This window comes from Myotis yumanensis, unplaced genomic scaffold (assembly GCF_028538775.1).
Source record: "Myotis yumanensis isolate MYYU_CA2020_CCGP unplaced genomic scaffold, mMyoYum1.0.hap1 SCAF_16, whole genome shotgun sequence".
NCBI classification, from domain to species: domain Eukaryota; kingdom Metazoa; phylum Chordata; class Mammalia; order Chiroptera; family Vespertilionidae; genus Myotis; species Myotis yumanensis.
In genome coordinates, this window is record NW_027223767.1 from 14,019,469 (window position 1) to 14,039,336 (window position 19,868).

A 19,868-nucleotide genomic window follows, 5' to 3' on the forward strand; every position below is an offset into this window, starting at 1 on the left:
TACCTAGGAATAAACGTAACTAAAGAAGTAAAAGACCTCTGCTCAGAAAATTACAGGACATTGAAAAAAGAGATAGAGGAAGACATAAACAGATGGAAGAATATACCATGTTCATGGATTGGTAGAATCAACATCATTAAAATGTCCATACTACCCAAAGCAATCTATAAATTCAATGCACTCCCCATTTAATTACCAAAGGCATGTTTCACAGACCTAGAACGAACTCTCCAAAAATTCATCTGGAATTAAAAAAAAGACCCCAAATAGCTTCAGCAATCCTGAGAAAGAAGAACAAAGTAGGTGGGATCTCAATACCAGATATCAAGCTGTATTACAAAGCCACGGTTCTCAAAACTGCCTGGTACTCGCACAAGAACAGACATATAGATCAATGGAATAGAATAGAAAGCCCAGAAATCGACCCGAACCAATATGCTCAATTAATATTTGACAAAGGAGGCAAGAACATACATTGGAGCCAAGACCGTCTCTTTAATAAATGGTGTTGGGAAAATTGGACAGATACATGCAAAAAAATGAAACTAGACCACCAACTTACACCATACACAAAAATAAACTCAAAATGGATAAAGGACTTAAATATATGACGGGAAACCATAAAAATACTAGAGGAATCCAAACGCAACAAAATCTCAGACATATGCTGAAGCAATTTCTTCACTGATACAGCTCCTAGGGCATGGAAACTAAAGAGAAAATAAACAAATGGGATTACATCAAAATAAAAAGCTTCTGCACAGCAAAAGAAACCATCAACAAAACAAGAAAACCCACTGCATGGGAGAACATATTTGCCAATGTTATCAGCGATAAGGGTTTAATCTCCAACATTTATAGGGAACTCATACAACTTAACAAAAAGAAGATAAACAATCCAATCAAAAAATGGGCAAAGGACCTAAAGAGACACCTTTCAAAAGAGGACATTCAGAAAGCCAAGAGACATATGAAAACATGCTCAAAGTCACTAATCATCCGAGAGATGCAAATCAAAACAACAATGAGGTACCATCTCACACCTGTCAGAATGGCTATCATCAACAAATCAACAAATGACAAGTCCTGGAGAGGATGTGGAGAAAAGGAACACTCATGCACTGCTGGTGAGAATGCAGACTGGTGCAGCCACTATGGAAGACAGTATGGAGTTTCCTCAAGAAATTAAAAATGGAACTCCCATTTGACTCAGTGATCCCACTTCTAGGAATATATCCCAAGAAACCAGAAACACCAATCAGAAAGGATATATGCAACCCTATGTTCATAGCAGCACAATTTATCATAGCTAAGATCTGGAAACAGCCTAAGTGCCCATCAGCAGATGAATGGATTAGAAAACTGTGGTACATCTACACGATGGAATACTATGCTGCTGTAAAAAAAAAAAAAGAAGAAGAAGAAGAAGGAATTCTTACCATTTGCAACAGCATAGATGGAACTGGAGAGCATTATGCTAAGTGAAATAAGCCAGTTAATGAAAGAAAAATACCACATGATCTCACTCATTTATGGATGATAAAGACCATTATAAACTGATGAACAAAAATAGATATGAAAGCAGAGCAACATCGAACAGACTGTCAAACTAAAGTGGGAAGGCCGGGGAGGGTTGGCGGGGTGAGTAAGAGAACAACAGAAGGACTTGTATGCATGCATATAAGCATAACCAATGGACACAAGACACTGCGGGCTATGGGAGGCCAGGGGGAGGTCAAGGGGAGAAAAAAAATAAGGACACATATCTAATACTCTTTGTTTTACTTTAAGCAATAAAACAATTTAAAAAGAATATAGATCATTTGAACCACATAATTAAAAGATTGATCTAACAGAAATATGTAACCCTGCTCCCAAAAAGCATGGAATGTAAATTTTTTTATGTAATACCCTTTGTAATGCTTTAAGCAATAAAAAAAAAGAAAAAAAGAAAAAAAAGAAAAATTTTTTATTGATTTCAGAGAGGAAGGGAGAGGAAGAGAGAGAGAGAGAAACATTAATGATAAGAGAGAATAATCAATCAGCTTCTTCCTTCATGTTCCCTACAGGGGATCCAGCCTGCAACTGGGGTATGTGCCCTGACTGGAAATTGAACTGTGACCTCCTGGTTCATAGGTCAACACTTATCCACTGAGCCACACCAGCTGATCTGGAATATAAATTTTTTCAGGCACATAAAGCACATTATAAAAATTCACTTTGAGAAAATAAATAAATAAAATAAAAATAAAGTGTAAAAAATTGACTTTGCACCAGGTCACAAAGGTAGTATTGACAAATTGGAAATAATCCATTTCCCAGACAATAGGGTGATTAAGGCCTGGGGTGAGGCGGGGAACCAGGTAGAGGGGGAAGATGAAGGGAAAAAGAGGGATATCTGTAATACTGTCAACAATAAAGGTTTAAAAAATATATATCTACAGATGATCATATTAAGAAACAAACTTCCGCCCTAGCTGGTTTGGCTCAGTGGAGCCTTGGCCTACAGACTGAAGGATCCTAGGTTCAATTCTGCCCAAGGGCACGTGCTCAGGTTGTGGGTTTGATACCCAGTAAGGGGTGTGCAGGAGGCAGCTTCCTCTATGAAATCAATAAAAATATATTTGGGGGGGGGTGGCGGGGGAGAAAGAAAGAAACTTCCAAGTTTATTTTTCCAAAATTTAATACAGAAGTTGAAGTGTATTGTTTCCTTTGTTGTCCCTCATTAAAATAACCATGAGATTTTTACTATCTTTCCAGTTCATTATTTTTATTTGAGCCTCCCAGCTGGTGAACTGCAAATGGGTTATAAGTATGGACCCCTCAGACTGAAGCCCCAAGGCCAAATCCCTCCAATTGGGAGCAGCTTCTTCGGTTTAACCACTTTAATTCCACGTATCGTTTTCTAAGTGAACCACAAAGTGAAAATCTTGAGAACTGCCATGTCCATGGTCTGCCCTGTGTTGTGTCTGGCTTCAGGACGTGTTAAATCCCACCGAGTTAAAAGGACGTACTGTATATTCTTTGGCCAATGTTTGATTTAGGATAGTTTTATCTAATTTCATTTCTTTCACTAGTCTAAAATATCTTTTTTTATCGTTAAACTCAAAATTATGAGGATGTGGAGTAATATGTATTATTGCCTCGTCCAGTGAAACCATTTATAGAAATGTGACTACTATCTGCCCTTTGGGAGAACCCAGTGATGAGGGAGGAAGGGAGGACAATAGGAAAAGAGGGAGGAATTAAGGGAAAGGAGACCCCTAGGTGGTGGGTCTAGAGTACAATGTGTTCACTGTGGGCACACACAAAGCAAAAGGAATTCTCTAGGGAGGGTACAGATAGAAAGGGGCCTGGCTGAGGATGAAAGCTCTAAGGGATGGGGCTGTGGGTTGGGGGAAGAGATGCTGAGACAACCACAGGCGGGGGGTGCTCATATGGCCACACTGTTTTCCACTCTGCTGGGTCGCAGGTACTCGTAGGGCATATAGAGCTTTGCATTCCGGATCTCAATTTCCTTATCCAGGGCAGCCAGCTCCTCCCTGAACTTCTTCAGCACAGCCTTGGGCTCAGGGCCTGAAAAATACTCCTCCTCATGCTGGCCCAGAGCCACCTGAGATGGAGAGAGAAAAGCAGCTGAGAGCCTTATGAACCCCAGGTTGGAGCGCCACACCTCCCCACAGCTGCCCCCTTCCTCAGGGACCAGGCCACCGGGCTCTCACACTAATTGGCTGACGTCTGCCCAGTTGCCAGGTCAGGGACATCTGGAGAGAAGCCTGATGAAAGTTGGGCAGTGTTGCCATCACCGTCTCCAGTGTCACATCCTTGGTGGTCGGTGGGGGCTGCCGCATTGTGCAGGGTGCATTAGGGACCCAAGCATACCAATCCAGCTAAGAAGGGGCAGATATCCAGAATCAAAGTCTGCTAAGCATAAAAACCCCTTAGCCACCTGCACACAGCTCCCCACCCCCCGCCCTCACACCAGGTAGAAATGCCCAGGGCCCCCCAGTAACAAGTACCTGGCCCAGGTGGACGGAGGCATGCTGGCCAGTGCAGGTGAAGATGCACATGGTGACAAAGTGGCAAAGCTGGTCCCGGGTCTCTAAGGACATGGGAAATCCTGCAAGAGGCAAGGAGAGTTAGAAGCTGGGAGGCAAGGAACAGAAACAGAGCTCAGAGAGGCTGAGAAGAGAGAATAAGAGAGGGAAGAAAGGGTGTCAAGGACTCTGAGGAACTATTGTGGGAACTGACATGAGCATGAGTTGTGGTGGGAGAAACGGGGAGGTCTCCTGGGAGGGCCCTACTCAGTGGGGTACTGGTATGGCTCACACTGGCTCACACGAGTCAGTTATGTTAAATGTTCAGGTATGTGGCAAGCTGGTTGACATCACACCGGGAGCTACAGTGAAAATATTGACACCATGGAAATGTGCAAATGCTACAAACCAGGGTGTTTTGTTTGTTTGTTTGTTTGTTTCAGAGAGCCAGTTGTTAAGTATTTATGAGCAACCACTGGTCCCACTGCATCTGGGACCTAGAGGGATTCTTCTTGCATAAGAATCTGAAGAGGCCATGGGCATTATAATAGGGGTTGGACATGCTTCTGGACAGTTTCATAGAAGCAGGGAGGGTTCAGGGGATGTTCCCAGGAGGAATCTTCCACACTGGAGGTCTCGGGGGAGGGGCTCAACTCACCTTGGTCCTGGGCCCCTAGCAGGCCAATCTCAGTGATCTCTCGACACCAGGTCTGCAGTTCAAGGTCCTCTTTCACTGCCTTGTCCGTCTTACAGTGAAGACTCACAATTCCCTCCACATAGCTGTCAGCCAAGGGGTTGGGCCAAGAGAGCTGAAGCTGACAGGGAGCTCCAGGCCCTCTGCTCCTTGCCCACATGGCCAGGTCAGGGCACCCAGCCCTCCAACACAGATCATCTGTTCTCTCAAGCCACTCCCTGACCGCCCACCCTCCCCCCAAGCCCTGCCTTCCCCTTGCCTCACCGATACATGATTTCCCAGAGCCGCAGAGCATCCTGAGCATAGTAAGAAGACTTGACTCCCAGAAGCCCCCGGTCAGACAGGTCATCAGGGGGACAGAATGATCTATAGGTTAAAGACGCTCTAGCACGCTTAAGCAGCTCCACGTGGCCTCCCCCACCGGTGCTCACCACCTGAGAAGCAAGAATGGGCAGGATCAGGCAACTCCACCTGCCAGAGGCCAGAGCCAGAAGGAGCATGAGCTCCAGGAGCCCCCTTCTCTCTGCATACCTGGTCAAAAACGCCCATGTCGGAGACCAGCCCATTCCTGGCCCGCACATTAATTTCCATGGTGTAACGCAGGTGGGGGATTATCAGCTGGAGGAAGAAAGCGGGGAAGGACAAGTCAGGAGAGACCTGCGGCAAGTCCCTGCAGGAAATTGGAGCTGAAGAACAGGAAAGGTGCCAGGTCTTCAGGAAAAGCAGAGACATGAAGTTCGGTGGTCCCTCGACACCAAGAGTGTTCAGTCAAATTGTAATTCATTCCACAAACCATTGACTTATGGCTGTATGATAATTCTCCTTTTCATTTCATATAAGACTGTTCAAATTCAATGTTTCTCAACCTTTTTTCATTATCACTCCTCTACAGAACCTCTTCAGATAGTGTTTCCTCTCCCCGCCCCCAGGAAATTGTAATGCTACAATATACTGTATCTGTTATGTACTATATATGTGTGTGTGCTTTTTTTATTTTTTTATTGACTTCGGAGAGGAAGAGAGAGGGAGAGAGAGATAGAAATATCAATGATGAGAAAGAATCATTGACCGGCTGCCTCCTGCACACCCCCTACTAGGGATCAAGCCCACAATCCCAACATGTGCCCTTAACCAGAACTGATTGAACCTGGGACCCCTTAGTGTGTAGGCCAACGCTCTATCCATTGAGCCAAACTGGCTAGAGCTGTATATATGTGCTTTATACATAAAATATTCTAAGTTTTTGCACCCTAGAAGTTTTCCATGGTTCTGGGACCCACTTTCACCCCCTGGGCGGGGTCTAATTGCCTCCATTGGAATGCATGCTCTACCCCGCCTACCTGCAGAACTTCCTCTCCTCTCTTCTCCCTTTTGGCCATTACACTCACCTCCTTTCTGTTCTTCAAACAGGCCATGCTTGCTCCTGCCTTGACACCGCCGCACTGTTCTCAGCTGTTAGCTCGGCCCAGAACAATGTGCATCTTGAACATCTCAAGGCCGGCTCCTCAGAGCCTCATTCTCTATGTCATCTCAACAAGGGAGCCTTTCCTGGCCACTCAGTCTGAACTCCACATCACATTGCTCTGCTTGGATTCTCTGCATTGTACTTATCACCGCTGATCTGTCATAATACAGTCTTTATTGTCTGGTAGCCCGAAATGGAAATGAAAATCCCCAAAGATCAGGACCTCTGTCTTGCTTAGCACAATCATCTACAATGGTTCTTGTGCCCTAGCTGATTTGGCTCAGTGGATAGAGCGTCAGCCTATGGACTGAAGGGTCCTAGGTTCAGTTCCGGCCAAGGGCACATGCCTGGGTTGTAGGCTCGATCCCCAGTAGGGGGCGGGCAGGAGGCAGCCGATCAATGATTCTCTCTCATCATTGATGTTTCTATCTCTCTATTCCTCTCCCTTCCTCTCTGAAATCAATAAAAATATTTTACGAAAAGAAAAATAAAAAAGAATGGTTCTTGCCCCATTGGAGGTGCCCAGGAAGAAAAGTTAATGGGTAAATACTCAGTTCAAATTGTCTGTTTAAAAAAAAACAGGCCACTGTTGTGGACCTGAGCATGTCTAACTGGCCTGTGTGTTACTATTTTAGCCCAGGTCAAAACTGGCTGGAAAAGTCTTCTATGTTATTTGCTTGGGCTTCCCTTTTGCCATGGAATCCTCAGTCATTTGTGTGCACTGTCTATATACTGTATTTTCATCTATCTGTGCTTTATACATAAAAAGAGTAAGACTTCTGACCTCTTACCCCCTCATCCCCCACCTTGCCAATGAATCATTTCCACCTCCTTGGGAGGTGATGTCACCTGTTGAAAATGCAGAGCAACGCCAAAACCGGTTTGGCTCGGTGGATAGAGCGTCGGCCTGCGGACTGAAGGGTCCCAGGTTCGATTCCGGTCAAGGGCATGTACCTTGGTTGCGGGCACATCCCCCGTAGGAGATGTGCAGGAGGCAGCTAATCGGTGTTTCTCTCTCATCGATGTTTCTGGCTCTCTATCTCTCTCCCTTCCTTTCTGTGAAAAATCAATAAAATATATTAAAAAAAAAAAAAGAAAAAAAGAAAATGCAGAGCAAGCCACATCACTCTCTTGCTCCTTTGTCTCTCATTGGTTGGCTTTTCCCCACACCCTAAGACTCCACAGAGAGGGTGCCTCCAGAGGCAGGACTGTGCCATGGGGCAGAGAGGCAGGCAGGAGAGAAGGGGATAAGGTATTACCTTGAAGATAGGGTGTATCGATGGAAGGCATCTCATGGTGGCCATAGCGATAACCTCAGCCATCAAATGTCCCCTCAGAAGATGAGAGACAAGCTCGTGAAGCTGGAAGTCAGAGCTCCGGACCCAGCATTTGGCCAGGAGCCAGGCCATCGGGGGGTCCGTGGGCAGGAAAAGTGGTGGTGGTGGGGAGCCAGTGCTTGGCAATTGGAGCTGGAGAGAGGATAGAGTGTGGGGGAAAGAGGATGAGTGGCCAGGTGCCCAGCAGATTCCCCGCCTTTTGCATATTTAACCGCTCCCTTCTTCCTCAAATTTGCTTAGCTTTCTCCATCTCACTGCTGCTCCTCCCAGCAGCCACTATTCCTTCTCCTGACTTTCCTACCCACTCAGTGCATTAACAATGTACATGCTGCACTGCCCGGCCTTCCGCACAAGCTCCTCTTCTACTGACTTCCTGGCCTCCACTTGCCCTTTCACTCCCCTCAGTGTGGACAAGATTCAAACCCTCTGCTTCCTTTATCCCACACTTTTTCAGAAAGTTCAGCTTCTCTCTAATCTTTCAACACCACCCCTATTCAGCTGATTAAGTCTCCAGTTCTCAGCTAGTCACTGGCTAGATGTAACAATTTGAGTGTCTCCCCATCTATAATAATAAAATCATAATATGCTAATTAGACCAGACGTCCTTCCAGATGACCTTCCAGACAAAGCTGGGGCTGCAAGAGAAGCCCGGGTCCCGGGTGCCAGAGGGGAGCCGCTGCCGGCAGTCAGGGGAAGAAAGGCCAACTCTTGCACAGTTTCGTGCATCTGGCCTCTAGTGACCTCATAATTGGCCAGACAAAAGCCCCTCTGAGCATTTTTTCTCCTTTATTTGTCCTATTTCTGCAGGTGTCTTGCCTAACTCTTCCTTTTCTCTTTCCAGGCCAGTTTAATTTTCCTCTGCATGCCCATCTAGCTTTCCTCTGCACCTCCACAGCTATTCCCCACAACTGAGTCCATTACCCCCCTCTTGGGCAATGGCTGTAACATGTCACCCTAATCTCTGGATCTAGCATGTTTCACAACAGCCTACACCAGCTTCTTGTCTTCATACTTCTTGATTCGGCATCCACCACCCGCTACAGTCTGGGCCCTCTCACCTCACATTACCCCCCAGCACGCCAGCCCAATTGTCCACTGACAATCTAACTTCTCACACTCTGCACACCCCATCTCTGCCCAACCATCTTTCCCTGGGAGGAGGTCCTGCTCCTTCACCAAGGCTCATGCCCACCACACCTCCCATGACCCCTCCCACACTATCTCCATCCTCAGGTACTTCCTCGGTACTGGAGCATATTTAGATTTTCCCAGTCTCTCTCTCTCCAGCTAGACCCCACCTTTCTGCCTTTGCCCATTGCCACCTCCAGGGCTTTAGCACAGGTGAGTCCTTAGTGAATTTCCGTGAAGGGCTGAGCTGAGAGGGCCAACAATGGGGGAGCAGAAATCCTGGGTCCTCTCACCTGGATGACCATGGGCAAGAGTTTCCCATCAGGCTGCAGTTTGAGCATGACCAGAGGGGCAGCCAGGTATTGCTGGCTATATAGGATGACGTTAGCCTTGATCTGATCCAGCAGGGAGAAGTCGGCTTCAAACAGCGTGCCTCCCTGGATGGAGGAAGAGGGCAAGGGCTATCAGTATAAGGCATTTTCTTCCCACCCTGATTGCCCAAAGGAAGAAGAACAAGAAGGAAACTAACTTATCTCCATCACCTACTTTGTAACAGGCAATGAATCACATGCTATTGCTTCACATAAGTCTTACAAGCACTTGAATTAACTCCAGGTTTATAAAAAAAGGAAACATGATAAAAGAGGATAGGTAACTTGCCTGAAGTCACACAGTTTATAAACAGCACAGCCAGGGTTCAAACCCAAGTCTGTCTCACCCTATAATCCATGAATTTTCTCTGCCCAACCCATCAATTGATCCATGTTGACTTCTGATTAATAAGCCCACCCCTGATCTCATTCTCTTGCTACACACTCCCCCAAATCCTTAGCACCGAGGCCCAGTTATTTCTTCAGTTTGATTGCATCTATCACCCATCACACTCTCTTCCTCCACAATATGCTTTTCTCAGTCGAGGAGGAAGGCCATGCGGTTGCACGCCTCCAGGATCACTCAAGATTTCCCCTGTAGAATCCCCTCTTGCATCTGGGGGCAAATTGGGCTCATAGCTCAGAGCAGTATAAACACTGACCACACTCCCATTTCACTGTGTGGCCTCCTTTGGGCCATTATGTCCATACCTGCAGCTCCTGCTCCAGCTGGGCCTGCACCTCCTCCATCCCAGAAGGGAACACCAGGCGGGCAGGAAGGCGACTGGAGCGCCTTAGCAGCATGGGGTTGACGCCGTTGAGAAACTGGTACCCAAAGAAGGCATCTTCCTTCCAGGAGTCACGCACCTTCACTGAGGGTGGCAGTTGTGGAGCAGGTTGTGAGATCAGATCTCCTGGTTCTTCTATCCCCCACCAAACCATTCCCTCTTGCCTCCAGCCCACCAGAGGGACCAAGACCTCAGGTATCCCAGCCCTGGTTCCCTAGATTGGGTGGTAAGGGTCCTGGGAGTAGTACTGGGATAGGGATACTGACCAGCCAGCTTGCTGTGGTCATACCAGAAGATCCTATTGAAGTCATCCAGATCATTCCAGGGAACAAGAACGTTTAGAGAGTCTTTGATGGCTAATTTGGCCAGCCTTTAGGTAAGGATAGGCGAAGCATTTGAAAGTTAGTCTCAAAATCACACATTGTAACTATCAGCAACCCCCTTGGGCTAATCCAGCCCTGTCCCTGTTCCGTTCATAGGAGTCCCTCGACCAGGATACCTCCCTTTCCTCCAGCCCGAACTGTTCTCACCCCTTGGCCAATGAAGTCTCAAAGTCAATTCTCTTGTCCTCCAGAAACCTCTCATCCAGCGGAAGGTCATCTAACTTGGCCGCAGCCACATTCAGGATTAACCCATCCTTCCAGTTACCCCATCTGTGGTGCAGAAATGAAATCAGGCACTGATGCCGGAATGGCCAGGACTCACTGCCAGGTCAGGAGGGGTCAGGGCGGGGTAAGGCTAACCGGTACAGCTTCCTTCTCTCTTCCAGCTCCTCCTCCCTGTGTTTCTTGAACAGGCCTTGAGGGTCCTCTACCAACGTGCGGCCTAGAGGAGGAAGGAGGGCGCAGACAAGGGCATGGACGATGAGGCTTCTCCTGAGAGCCTCTCCCCGCCTCCCCTGTCCCTGCCAGGGGTGCCTCTCAGCCCACCCTTGCGGGGGAGGGTGACCCTTCAGCATCACGCCCCTCCGGGTCCTGCCCTCACACCCTGTTCCCTCTCCTCCTCTCCCCCAGCCCCAGCCTCTCTTGGGCCCCAGAGGCCTCCTCACACCCCACCCTGCGCTCACCTGTGCCCTCCGGGAGGCTCAAGACGCCACTGCCCTCCACCCAGCGGTAGCACGGGAACCTGAACTCGTCCCCTCCGGCCCCAGGGCCCTGCACGGAGATCCAGTTGCAGAACCAGGCGTCATCCTGCAGGAAGTGCCTTTTGCGCACTTTCACAAACAGCAGCGGCCCCAGGTACTCCTTCACGTCCGCCTGGAACTCCGTCTCCTGCAGGCGACACAAGGGGCTCAGCATCCATGGCGATCGCCTGGAGGGGGGACTGTACTGAGCCCAGCTCCCCGCCCAGGCCCTTCTGCTGGGCCTCTGGAAAGCGGCGCCAAAGGAGCCAAAAAGAGAAAGGGGGGCGCCAACCAGGTGTTCCCACGTCCCCATTATGGGCCGTGGAGTTCTTCAGCGCGGGTGAGGCGGAGGAGGGAAGGTTCACTCCTTCCTGCCCTCTTTCCTCCTCGTAGTCACTGATCCTACCGAGCGCTGAGCTGGGCGCTGGGCACCGCCGCGGGCAAGCGCACCGTTGCGCGGGGAGATACACTGTTGACCAGACACTTGCAGCCGAGAGACTCCAGCGCCCCTCCGCTCGGTGTGAGCGGAGACCCCTAGGTGTGGAGGGTTTAACCAGGGAAAGTGAGAGAGGGGGGAGGTTGGGGAAATGCGTGCCAGGGAGAGGAAGCGAGAGCGCGGAGGCTGTGCCCAGCACAGAGAGCGTGGGAGATGAGCGTGAATAGACAGTGAACAGTCTCGAAGGGTAATCCAAGAATTCGGTCCTGAGAACCGGCAGAAGCCATTCAAATGTTTGCGGGGAGGGGCGTGTGAAGGGCGGGGATGTATTTGGAAGAAGTCGTTCTGGCTGCAGGAGGGCTTGGAAGGGCAGGAGAGGAAGCGGCCGGGCTGGGAAGAGGCTGGAGGTGGTCACCTAGGTTCACGGGACACTGGTGGTCGGGGGCGGGGCGGGCATCCGAACCCGGATGCCGGAATGTCCAGGAGGCAGAATTGACAGCGCTGGATTCTTGGTTGGAGGCGAACAGAGCGGGATGCTCGCGGGACCCCTGGGGGTTGGGGGGTGGGGGGCAAGCGGAGAGATGTGGGGGTGAGAAAGGGAGGACCTCGCCTGGGCAGGTTCCTTTGAGGCGTCCGCAGGACCGACATCCGGATCTGGGGGTCCTGGAAAGAGCGGGTGGGCGACGGCGATGGGAAATGGGGAAGGAAAAGTAACAGCAGCCCGGGGCGAACCAGGTAGGTGTGATGAGAGAGGGGAAGGGGCCAGGAAATTCAGCTCTTCGTTTCTCTCCTCCCCCCACCCCCACCCCCCATGCCCCGCCTCGGTGGAAGAGGTTTGAAATAGAATCTCAGAATGGAGGAAACTTCCCGGGCCAGGTAGCTCCCTTGGTTAGAGCGTGTCCTGACACCCCAAAGTTCCAGGCTCATCCCGGGTCAGGACACATACAAGACTCAACCACGCATGAGTAAGTGGAACAAAATCAATCTCTCTCTCTCTCTCTCTCTCTCTCTCTCTCTTTTCCTCTGTCTTCCTCTCTCTTTCTCTCTCTCTCTCTCCTTTCAAAATAAAATAAAGGAAACCAGAGACAAGCAGCCAATCTGCAAAAAGAGAGAGAGAGCTCTGTGAAGAAGGGCGGGCAGGAGCATCCTTTCCATCCCAGGCGGCCGGGACATTTATTGAGCGCCTGCTGTGCGCCACGCTCTGCCCAGCGCCTCTCTTCCCAGGAATGTGACGTCCCCTGGGCTGGGGACCAGCTTCCGCAGCTCACCTTGCCCAGCGCCGGCCGCAGGCGCTTCCCGAGCTCGGCTTCCCCGTGCTGGCCCACCAGCCACAGCTGCACCTGGTTGTTGGAGCCCGCGAAGAGCGAGGACCCCGTGGACACGCGGATGCGGTAGACACCCATCTTCCACAAAGACGTTTCGTGCCTTCTGAGGGGGAAGAGGAGTGGAGGTACCTAATAAAAGGGCTCAAGACCCCGCCCCCCTAAAGCCTTGTTTTGAAATTGCAGACTTGCAGGGTGTGGATGGATGGCAGGCCTCCAACCAACCCGGCCTGGCCACAAGCTCTGGGCAGCCCAGAACTGGGCCCCAGCTCAGGAATGCGGGGTCTAGGCGGGTTTCTGGTGCAGACCCTTATCTTTGTGGGAGGAGGATGGAATGAGGAAGCAGAGAGGATTTGGGCCGAAAACATGCAGGAAGAAAAAATTGACGCCTCACTCTGCAGGCAGATGGAGTGTGGCTGGGAAGTACACACACACACACACACACACACACACACACACACACACACTTGCTGGCCTCACAGGTTGGTTCACCCCCGCCAATGGTCATGCTTAAGGTTGTTGGGGTGGATGAGGAAGCAAGGAGGCCTGGTCTGCAGTTGAGGAAGGTACATTCAGGCCACCAAATTAATTTAACCAAGTTGGAACACTTGTGTCTATTCTCTGTGCAAGGCTCTGGGGCTCATTCCTTTCTAGCTTACAAGTCCCCACCTCTCTGTTGCCTGCAGGATGAAAATTCAAACTTTTTTTTCATTTACCTTTATTATTGAAGGTATTACAGATGTTCCTTTTCCCCCATTGTCCCCCTCCACCCTACTCCTGCCCCCTCCCCAGGCCTTCACTGCACTATTGGCTGTCCATGGATTACGCATACATGCCTGTAAGTTCTTTGCTCTCAAGAAAGTCACAAACAGTTCTGATAGGGAAAGATGTCCAATTTGAGGAGCTCCCACTGGCTATGTTGTGACTTTTTGAGAAGCAAAGACTAAATAATAAATAGAGTTACTTGAAATAAATAAATGTAAATGTTAATAACCCAAAAATCAATTGGTTAATTAGTCACAATTAACCAAAAAAATCATTTCAAAATGACTCAAACAATAAGGAAAAGTTATTATTGCAGAAAAGAAGAAGACCATAGGATAGATTGGTTCTAGGGTTGTTTGCTCCGTGACTCCACAGTATCATCAAGAAGCCAAGGTTTGCCCAGTTGGTATAGCTCAGTGGTTGAGCATCAACCCATGAAGCAAGAGGTCCCCTGTTTGATTCCCGGTCAGGCACATGCCCAGATTGCCGGCTCAATTCCCAGTAGGGACCATGCAGGATGCAGCTAATCTCTCTATCCCTCTCCCTTCCCCTCTTTCTAAAAATATATTAATAAATTAATATAAAAATTAAGTTAAAAAAAAAAAGGAAGCCAGGATTTGTTTTTCTGTCTTTCCATCCTTCATGAGTTAGCTCCTCAATAAATTACCTCCTTAGCAAAATGCCTACTACCACCTCAATAATCCCATAAATACATAGCAACATCCATTTGGAAAAGAAGAGCCATTTCCTCCTGTGCCTCTCTTTTTAAGAGCAGGGAAGCTTTCCCAAAAACCACCCAGCAGCTGCCCCTAACCTATCTTTGGTCAAAACTGGACACCAAACCCAGATCCTTCAAATAGGCAAAGGAAATGAAATCACCTTGAGCATCCTAACCTTGCCAGGATTTTTCCCTGAATTACATGAGGAAAGATGGAGACACAAACATATTTGGGGCCCCACCAATAAGCAAGAAAAGGATGAGAGACTGGGAGTTAGGCACCAAGAGTGTCTGTTACAATTAGTTTGTAAAAGGCCTAACTTCACGATAACATTACGAAGAAAAGTCACTGTAAACTGTCACCCAAAAAGTATAAGAGTGATTGTATTAGGATGTTTTAACTTTCTTTAAATTTAATGTGAGGCTTTCATTGCATCTTTAAATATCGCAAATAAATGTGACAAATCATTTGGCATCTTGGTGTTTCTATAGTTGGACAACTTAGATCTTACTCATTCATCAGCCTGCTGAACTGTTCCTTTTTCAGAAACATAGATGCCATCCAAAAACTTTCTGATATCCTTGTTTTAACTGTTGTGTCTTGATGAATCAAAGCAGCTGAGTTTGATACAAGTTCAAGGTCATTTCCTTCAAGAATCAGCTCATCTTTCTGGGCTTGAGATACTGAACAAGCAACACCTGACTATATCCAAACTCTGTGGGTGTATTTTTTGCCCAAGAAATTTCTAATTTCAACAGGAAAACCATTCTCATGAATAACCACGCATGTTGATGGGGAAGTGAGTGTACACAGACCTCATCTTGTAAGGGAAGTCCAGTGTAACATCCTTGATCATGTTCTGTACATGACTACAGATCATGTGGCCAGTTCCTTCCTATTTCTCCACAAAGTACGTTCCTTCAGAGTGATGTCCACATTTGCTGGGATGTCCACAGAATGACTGCTGAGAATGGTCTTCATCCTCACCGTAGATGTCGCAAGGAGAGGATTTTTTTAAGTTTTCAAAGTTTTATAGGAAAGTGAATATTACTAATTATAAGTATGTGTGTTTCTTCTAAGTACATATATGTTTATAATGAACAGATATGTGCTCGTTTTCACTGTCAATGGAAAAGAATGAAAACAGAAAACTGTGTGTGAGCTAAATAGTCCCAGAAAAAACTAGGAAGTGTTCCAAGATCAGTACATGTGGTTATACACATGATAAGCATGTAGAAAGGAAGTTCAACTAGTTAACCAGCATTACTCATACTCCATGATCAAGGAGACAGAGGGTCCTGAGATGCTGGGTGAGCCAAATATTCTAAAGATGGGCACAAATGTGCAAACACAATCATCTCTCCCAGGAGACGAATCTACTAGGTGGCCCCTTAACTGTATGACATTACTAGCACATGCATAATTTTAAAGTAACGCTAACAAGGTAAGTCACTATATCATAATGACAGAACAAGGGGTTCCATAACTCTGCCCAAGTGAAACCAAAGGCATACATCATTATAGATGCAGAAACTACAAATTTAGTGGAAGACACAAACATTAAAAGACTTATTAGGGTAACAGGATAAGCTTTACTGGAACAAAGATAACTCCTTGGGAGATACAACAAGCTTGAGAGCCTGACGCATGGATCAAACTGCTGAGAAGCCCAATTCTGTAGCCAGGTGTATATGAGGTTTTGAGGCAATATTTTTTGGGGGTGCAGGGAGTCTAACAAATTTTCAGTAACACCAAGAAAACATCAAAAGACATATTTGAGCAAGCTTAAGAAAGTATCTCCTTCTCAGAGAAAAACAATAGCAAGTAGAAATCAATGAAGTAATGAATTAAGTCTATGGTGTTGGTGTCTGCCAGGGTGTTTCTCAGCATCTAGAAGGGTTCTGGAATCTGGAGAAGGGGCTGTGGTAAATTAATAAAGGGACTAGACATGAAATATAAATTTGGAAGGCATTCTTGGGGGGAGCCAGAGGACACTTAGCTATAGTAACCAAGTTCTCTGAATCTCTGGACTCCTAGCTTTTTATTAACACAAATTGCCCTAAAGCAAAGCAGATATACATATCAAAGGTAAGGTTTGGTAAACAGTAGGCATTGTCAGGTTGGGGGAACTGCCTTCAGCTGTCAGGCAGCAGGCAATAATATATGCAGATGTTCAGCCCTGCTGAAGCCTCAAGATTCATCAACCTTTTGATGAACTTTTTGCATTTTATTATTCCCTGCTGGACTTAGCTTCCAGCAGGTGTCTTAAGATAAATTTAAGTGTAATGACAGTACATATATGTTTATAATGTTTGTAACTATTGTGTTTGTTTTTGTTTTGTGTAGTGTTTAAAGCAGGGGTCCTCAAACTTTTAAACAGGGGGCCAGTTCACTGTCCCTCAGATCATTGGAGGGCCGGACTATAGTTTAAAAAAAAACTATGAAAAAATTCCTATGCACACTGCACATATCTTATTTTGAAGTAAAAAAACAAAAAGGGAACAAATACAATATTTGTATTTGCATGTGGCCCGTGGCCCGTAGTTTGAGGACCCCTGGTTTAAAGTGTATTCAAATAATTATATTAAATTTGTAATTGCACTTGATATTGTGTAAGGAAATTGATAACATTTGCAATCGCAGTTTAAATATTAAAATTTATTTATTGAAGTTCTATTCATAGATACATGTTTAGTAAATTGAACATTTAAAAAACACAAATAGCCAAAACCGGTTTGGCTCAGTGGATAGAGCGTCTGCCTGCGGACTCAAGGGTCCCGGGTTCGATTCCGGTCAAGGGCATGTACCTGGGTTGCGGGCACATCCCCAGTGGGAGATGTGCAGGAGGCAGCTGGTCGATGTTTCTCTCTCATCGATGTTTCTAACTCTCTATCTCTCTCCCTTCCTCTCTGTAAAAAATCAATAAAATATATTTTAAAAAAAAACAAAAAAAAAAAACACAAATAGACCTCCCTTGCTCTCCAGCAAAGCCTAGCTGAGTCCTCCTACTCAGTGAAGATCAAGGTGAAGATCGAACCATCGTGGCTGACACTAGCCATGCCCGCCCATCCTGGACCGCTCAGCAGGCCCAGTCCACTCTCTGCCTGTGACCACATGGAAGCAGCCGAGGACTTGATGGCCCTGCCACCCCAGGCCTGTGCTTGGCCCTCCAGAAGTACAGGCAGCCCAGATCCTGTCCTGGGCGACCCCAACTCCCTCCCCACAGTCCCTGGGAACCTGGAGCCAGGCTGGTGCTGCACCACCCAGGACCGGAGAGCGTGGATGAGAAATCCCCAACTGGACATCTAGAGCACCTATCCTGTTCGTTCTCAGTCATCAATGAAAGTTAGCAATTCTTTAAGGCCTGAAAGGGACATAGAAGATATTTCATGCTGCAGAGACGATTTCCTGTGACTTCTGCCTACCGTCCATAAAATACTCATCCTTTCAAGTGAGGAGATTGAGACCCAGAATTTAAGTGTCTTGCTGAAGGACATTCAGTTGGCCAGGTAGAGGCAAAATCTAAATCCAACAGGTTCCTCTCCAGGCTCCACCGCGTGTGGTCCTCTGATTAAAGGCAGCATAAGACCAGGGTTTTTTATGTTCGTTTTTTTTTTTTTTTTTTTTTTTTGGAAGGGAGAGGGGGAGTGAGAGAGAAACATCAATGATGACAGAGGATGAGTGATCGGCTGCCTCCGGCACGCTCTCCCTTTCCCCCCACCAGGCATCAAGCCCATAACCCTGGAATGTGCCCTAACCAGGAATCAAACTATGACCTCCTGGTTTATAGGTCAAAGCTCAATCACTGAGCCATGCCAGCTGGGCGACACTGGGTCTTAATGGACACCAGACCTCTGGAGGAGCCAAGTGCTCTGGGGTTACCTGTTCTTACCTATTGGAAAGTTTGATCTTCTTTTAATTGACAGTTGAATTGCTATAAACTCTGGGAAAGGCACCTTTCTCAGAATCTGTGACTCACCTTGACTAACACTATTTAACAAAATATTCTATTGTTCACTTACTTGTGGCCTTAAGCCTGAAAAAGAAAAGTCAATGATAGGTAAATCAAGTAGGGCATCTAAGTGAGGCAGTTTTAGTATTGTTGTTATTAGCTAGTTAATATTAATAAAGGAAAGAAAGAAAAGGGAAGTCAGACATTGGAAGCCTGGGTACCTGGGAACCTTCAGAAAGCTACATTGTTCCTCCAAGGAGATTGACACCCCTCCCTTCCCCCATCAGGTACTGCATTGTTAGTGGGAGAATAGAAGAGGAAGACAGGCACACTCACAGGAGAAGGCTGGTGGTGCAGGGGAGGTGCTTACCTGTCAGTCTAGCCTGGGGAACAATGTATTGTCTATAGGCGGTGAACCCCATGGAAAATCTGGAAAAGTTAGTTAGTGTGAAGAAGCTACTGGTTAAAATCCCCCAAGAGTTCCCTTAATCTTGTTCTCTCTTGTTCTGTGACTCCTGCTGGCCTGTGCAGACTTCACACGCAGAATGCTGGACTGGACTTTAATATGGAGCAGGAACTGTGGGCAATGGCCTTTATTCTGGCCCTGCTGAAGACATGGCTGGCCTTCTCCCAGGGTGTGACGAAGGGAAATGGGACATTGGAAGTCCAGGGCTTTATTTCCACCCAAACAAATAATCCTTATCCTCCAAGCCAGTCTCAGGAAATTCTTTTCCTCGTGACATCTCAAGAACTCTACCTCCACCGAAAGCAGTTTCTCTGAGCCTAATAAAGCAGAAGGCTGCTGAGCTGCATGAGAAGAGTCCACATGATTCTGTGTGATGCTTTCTCAGTGGCAGCTGGACACAGATACAGGAACAAAGAGTAGTTTGTTCAAGTTTACTCCCCAGTTCCATGATCCATGAACCAACATTCAGGAAAAGAGGCAGAGAAAACTAAGAAAGGGGAAAGCTGCAGAGGCCTCAGGGTTATGTCTGAGCCCAGAGCCACAGAACCATTGCCAAAGCCAGGATGGCCTATTGGGGGGTGGGGGGGCCTTCATCTCTCAGCAGCTCAGTTTCTTCATTGGCCAAACAGTGATGAGGCCAAATAGGATCTAGCATGGAGCCACCTTGCCTTGTTCCAATTCTAGCTCCACCTCTTTCCAGCTGAGGTAGAGCTAGCATTTTCGTGGCAAATTATTGAATGTCTTACCATCTCAAGGCCTTAAGTTTCTTCATTTGTAAAATGCAAGAGACGAATAGCCACTACTTAATAGAGCTATAGTAGGTGTCAATATGTTAATATTCCTAAAGCACCTTAGAACAGATCTGTCACATAGTAATAAGCACCATTTAGGAGTTCTTGCTATAATCATTAGTATTATATAGTATGTGCCTATTGAATATGTATATTAATAAACATAATCTATCTTTATAACCAAAAAATATATACAAATATTTGTGGAGTGCTCTCTCCATGGACAAAAATATACCCAAACTTTAAAAGTTTTATCAACAATAAACATAGAAAAGTACCTAAAAGTGTGTACACCAAAGGAGCAGTAGAGATTGTTGCCAGGGAGTGATAGAAGGTGGGGAGAATGCTTTCATTTTTTACCTACTTTGGGATTTTTTACAGAAGCATGAGTTATTTCTACAATCTCAAATTATTAATCTTTTTTTGTCGATAATATCTTTATTACACTGTCAGCTGGGCTAGTCCAAGACTGCT

The 19,868-nt window shown here is 46.9% G+C and overlaps 1 protein-coding gene across 1 annotated transcript; it reads right to left on the reverse strand.

Annotated features, from left to right (window-relative positions):
* Positions 1 to 2,665: 2,665 nt before the first annotated feature.
* LOC138994311 (polyunsaturated fatty acid lipoxygenase ALOX15-like) lies at positions 2,666 to 12,827 on the reverse strand. The gene is made up of 14 exons (XM_070394144.1): positions 12,648 to 12,827; positions 10,887 to 11,091; positions 10,564 to 10,645; positions 10,351 to 10,473; positions 10,087 to 10,190; positions 9,744 to 9,904; positions 8,955 to 9,098; positions 7,456 to 7,665; positions 5,263 to 5,349; positions 4,996 to 5,165; positions 4,696 to 4,817; positions 4,020 to 4,120; positions 3,723 to 3,890; positions 2,666 to 3,613 (listed from the first exon to the last, which is right to left on the reverse strand). Exons 1-14 carry the CDS (start codon positions 12,780 to 12,782, stop codon positions 3,434 to 3,436), a joined length of 1,992 nt encoding a protein of 663 aa, XP_070250245.1. The 5' UTR covers positions 12,783 to 12,827; the 3' UTR covers positions 2,666 to 3,433.
* Positions 12,828 to 19,868: the final 7,041 nt, after the last annotated feature.

What these genes read in the sequence shown, in the direction of transcription:
- LOC138994311 (XM_070394144.1), bottom strand. Translation starts at nt 12,782, where the DNA reads ATGGGTGTCTACCGCATCCGCGTGTCCACGGGGTCCTCGCTCTTCGCG. An exon ending in CGATACACCCTATCTTCAAG is followed by an intron (nt 5,350 to 7,455) that starts GTAATACCTTAT and finishes TTCTTCCTCCAG; the next exon opens with CTGATAATCCCCCACCTGCG. An exon ending in CCTCCGTCCACCTGGGCCAG is followed by an intron (nt 3,891 to 4,019) that starts GTACTTGTTACT and finishes GCCCCTTCTTAG; the next exon opens with CTGGATTGGTATGCTTGGGT.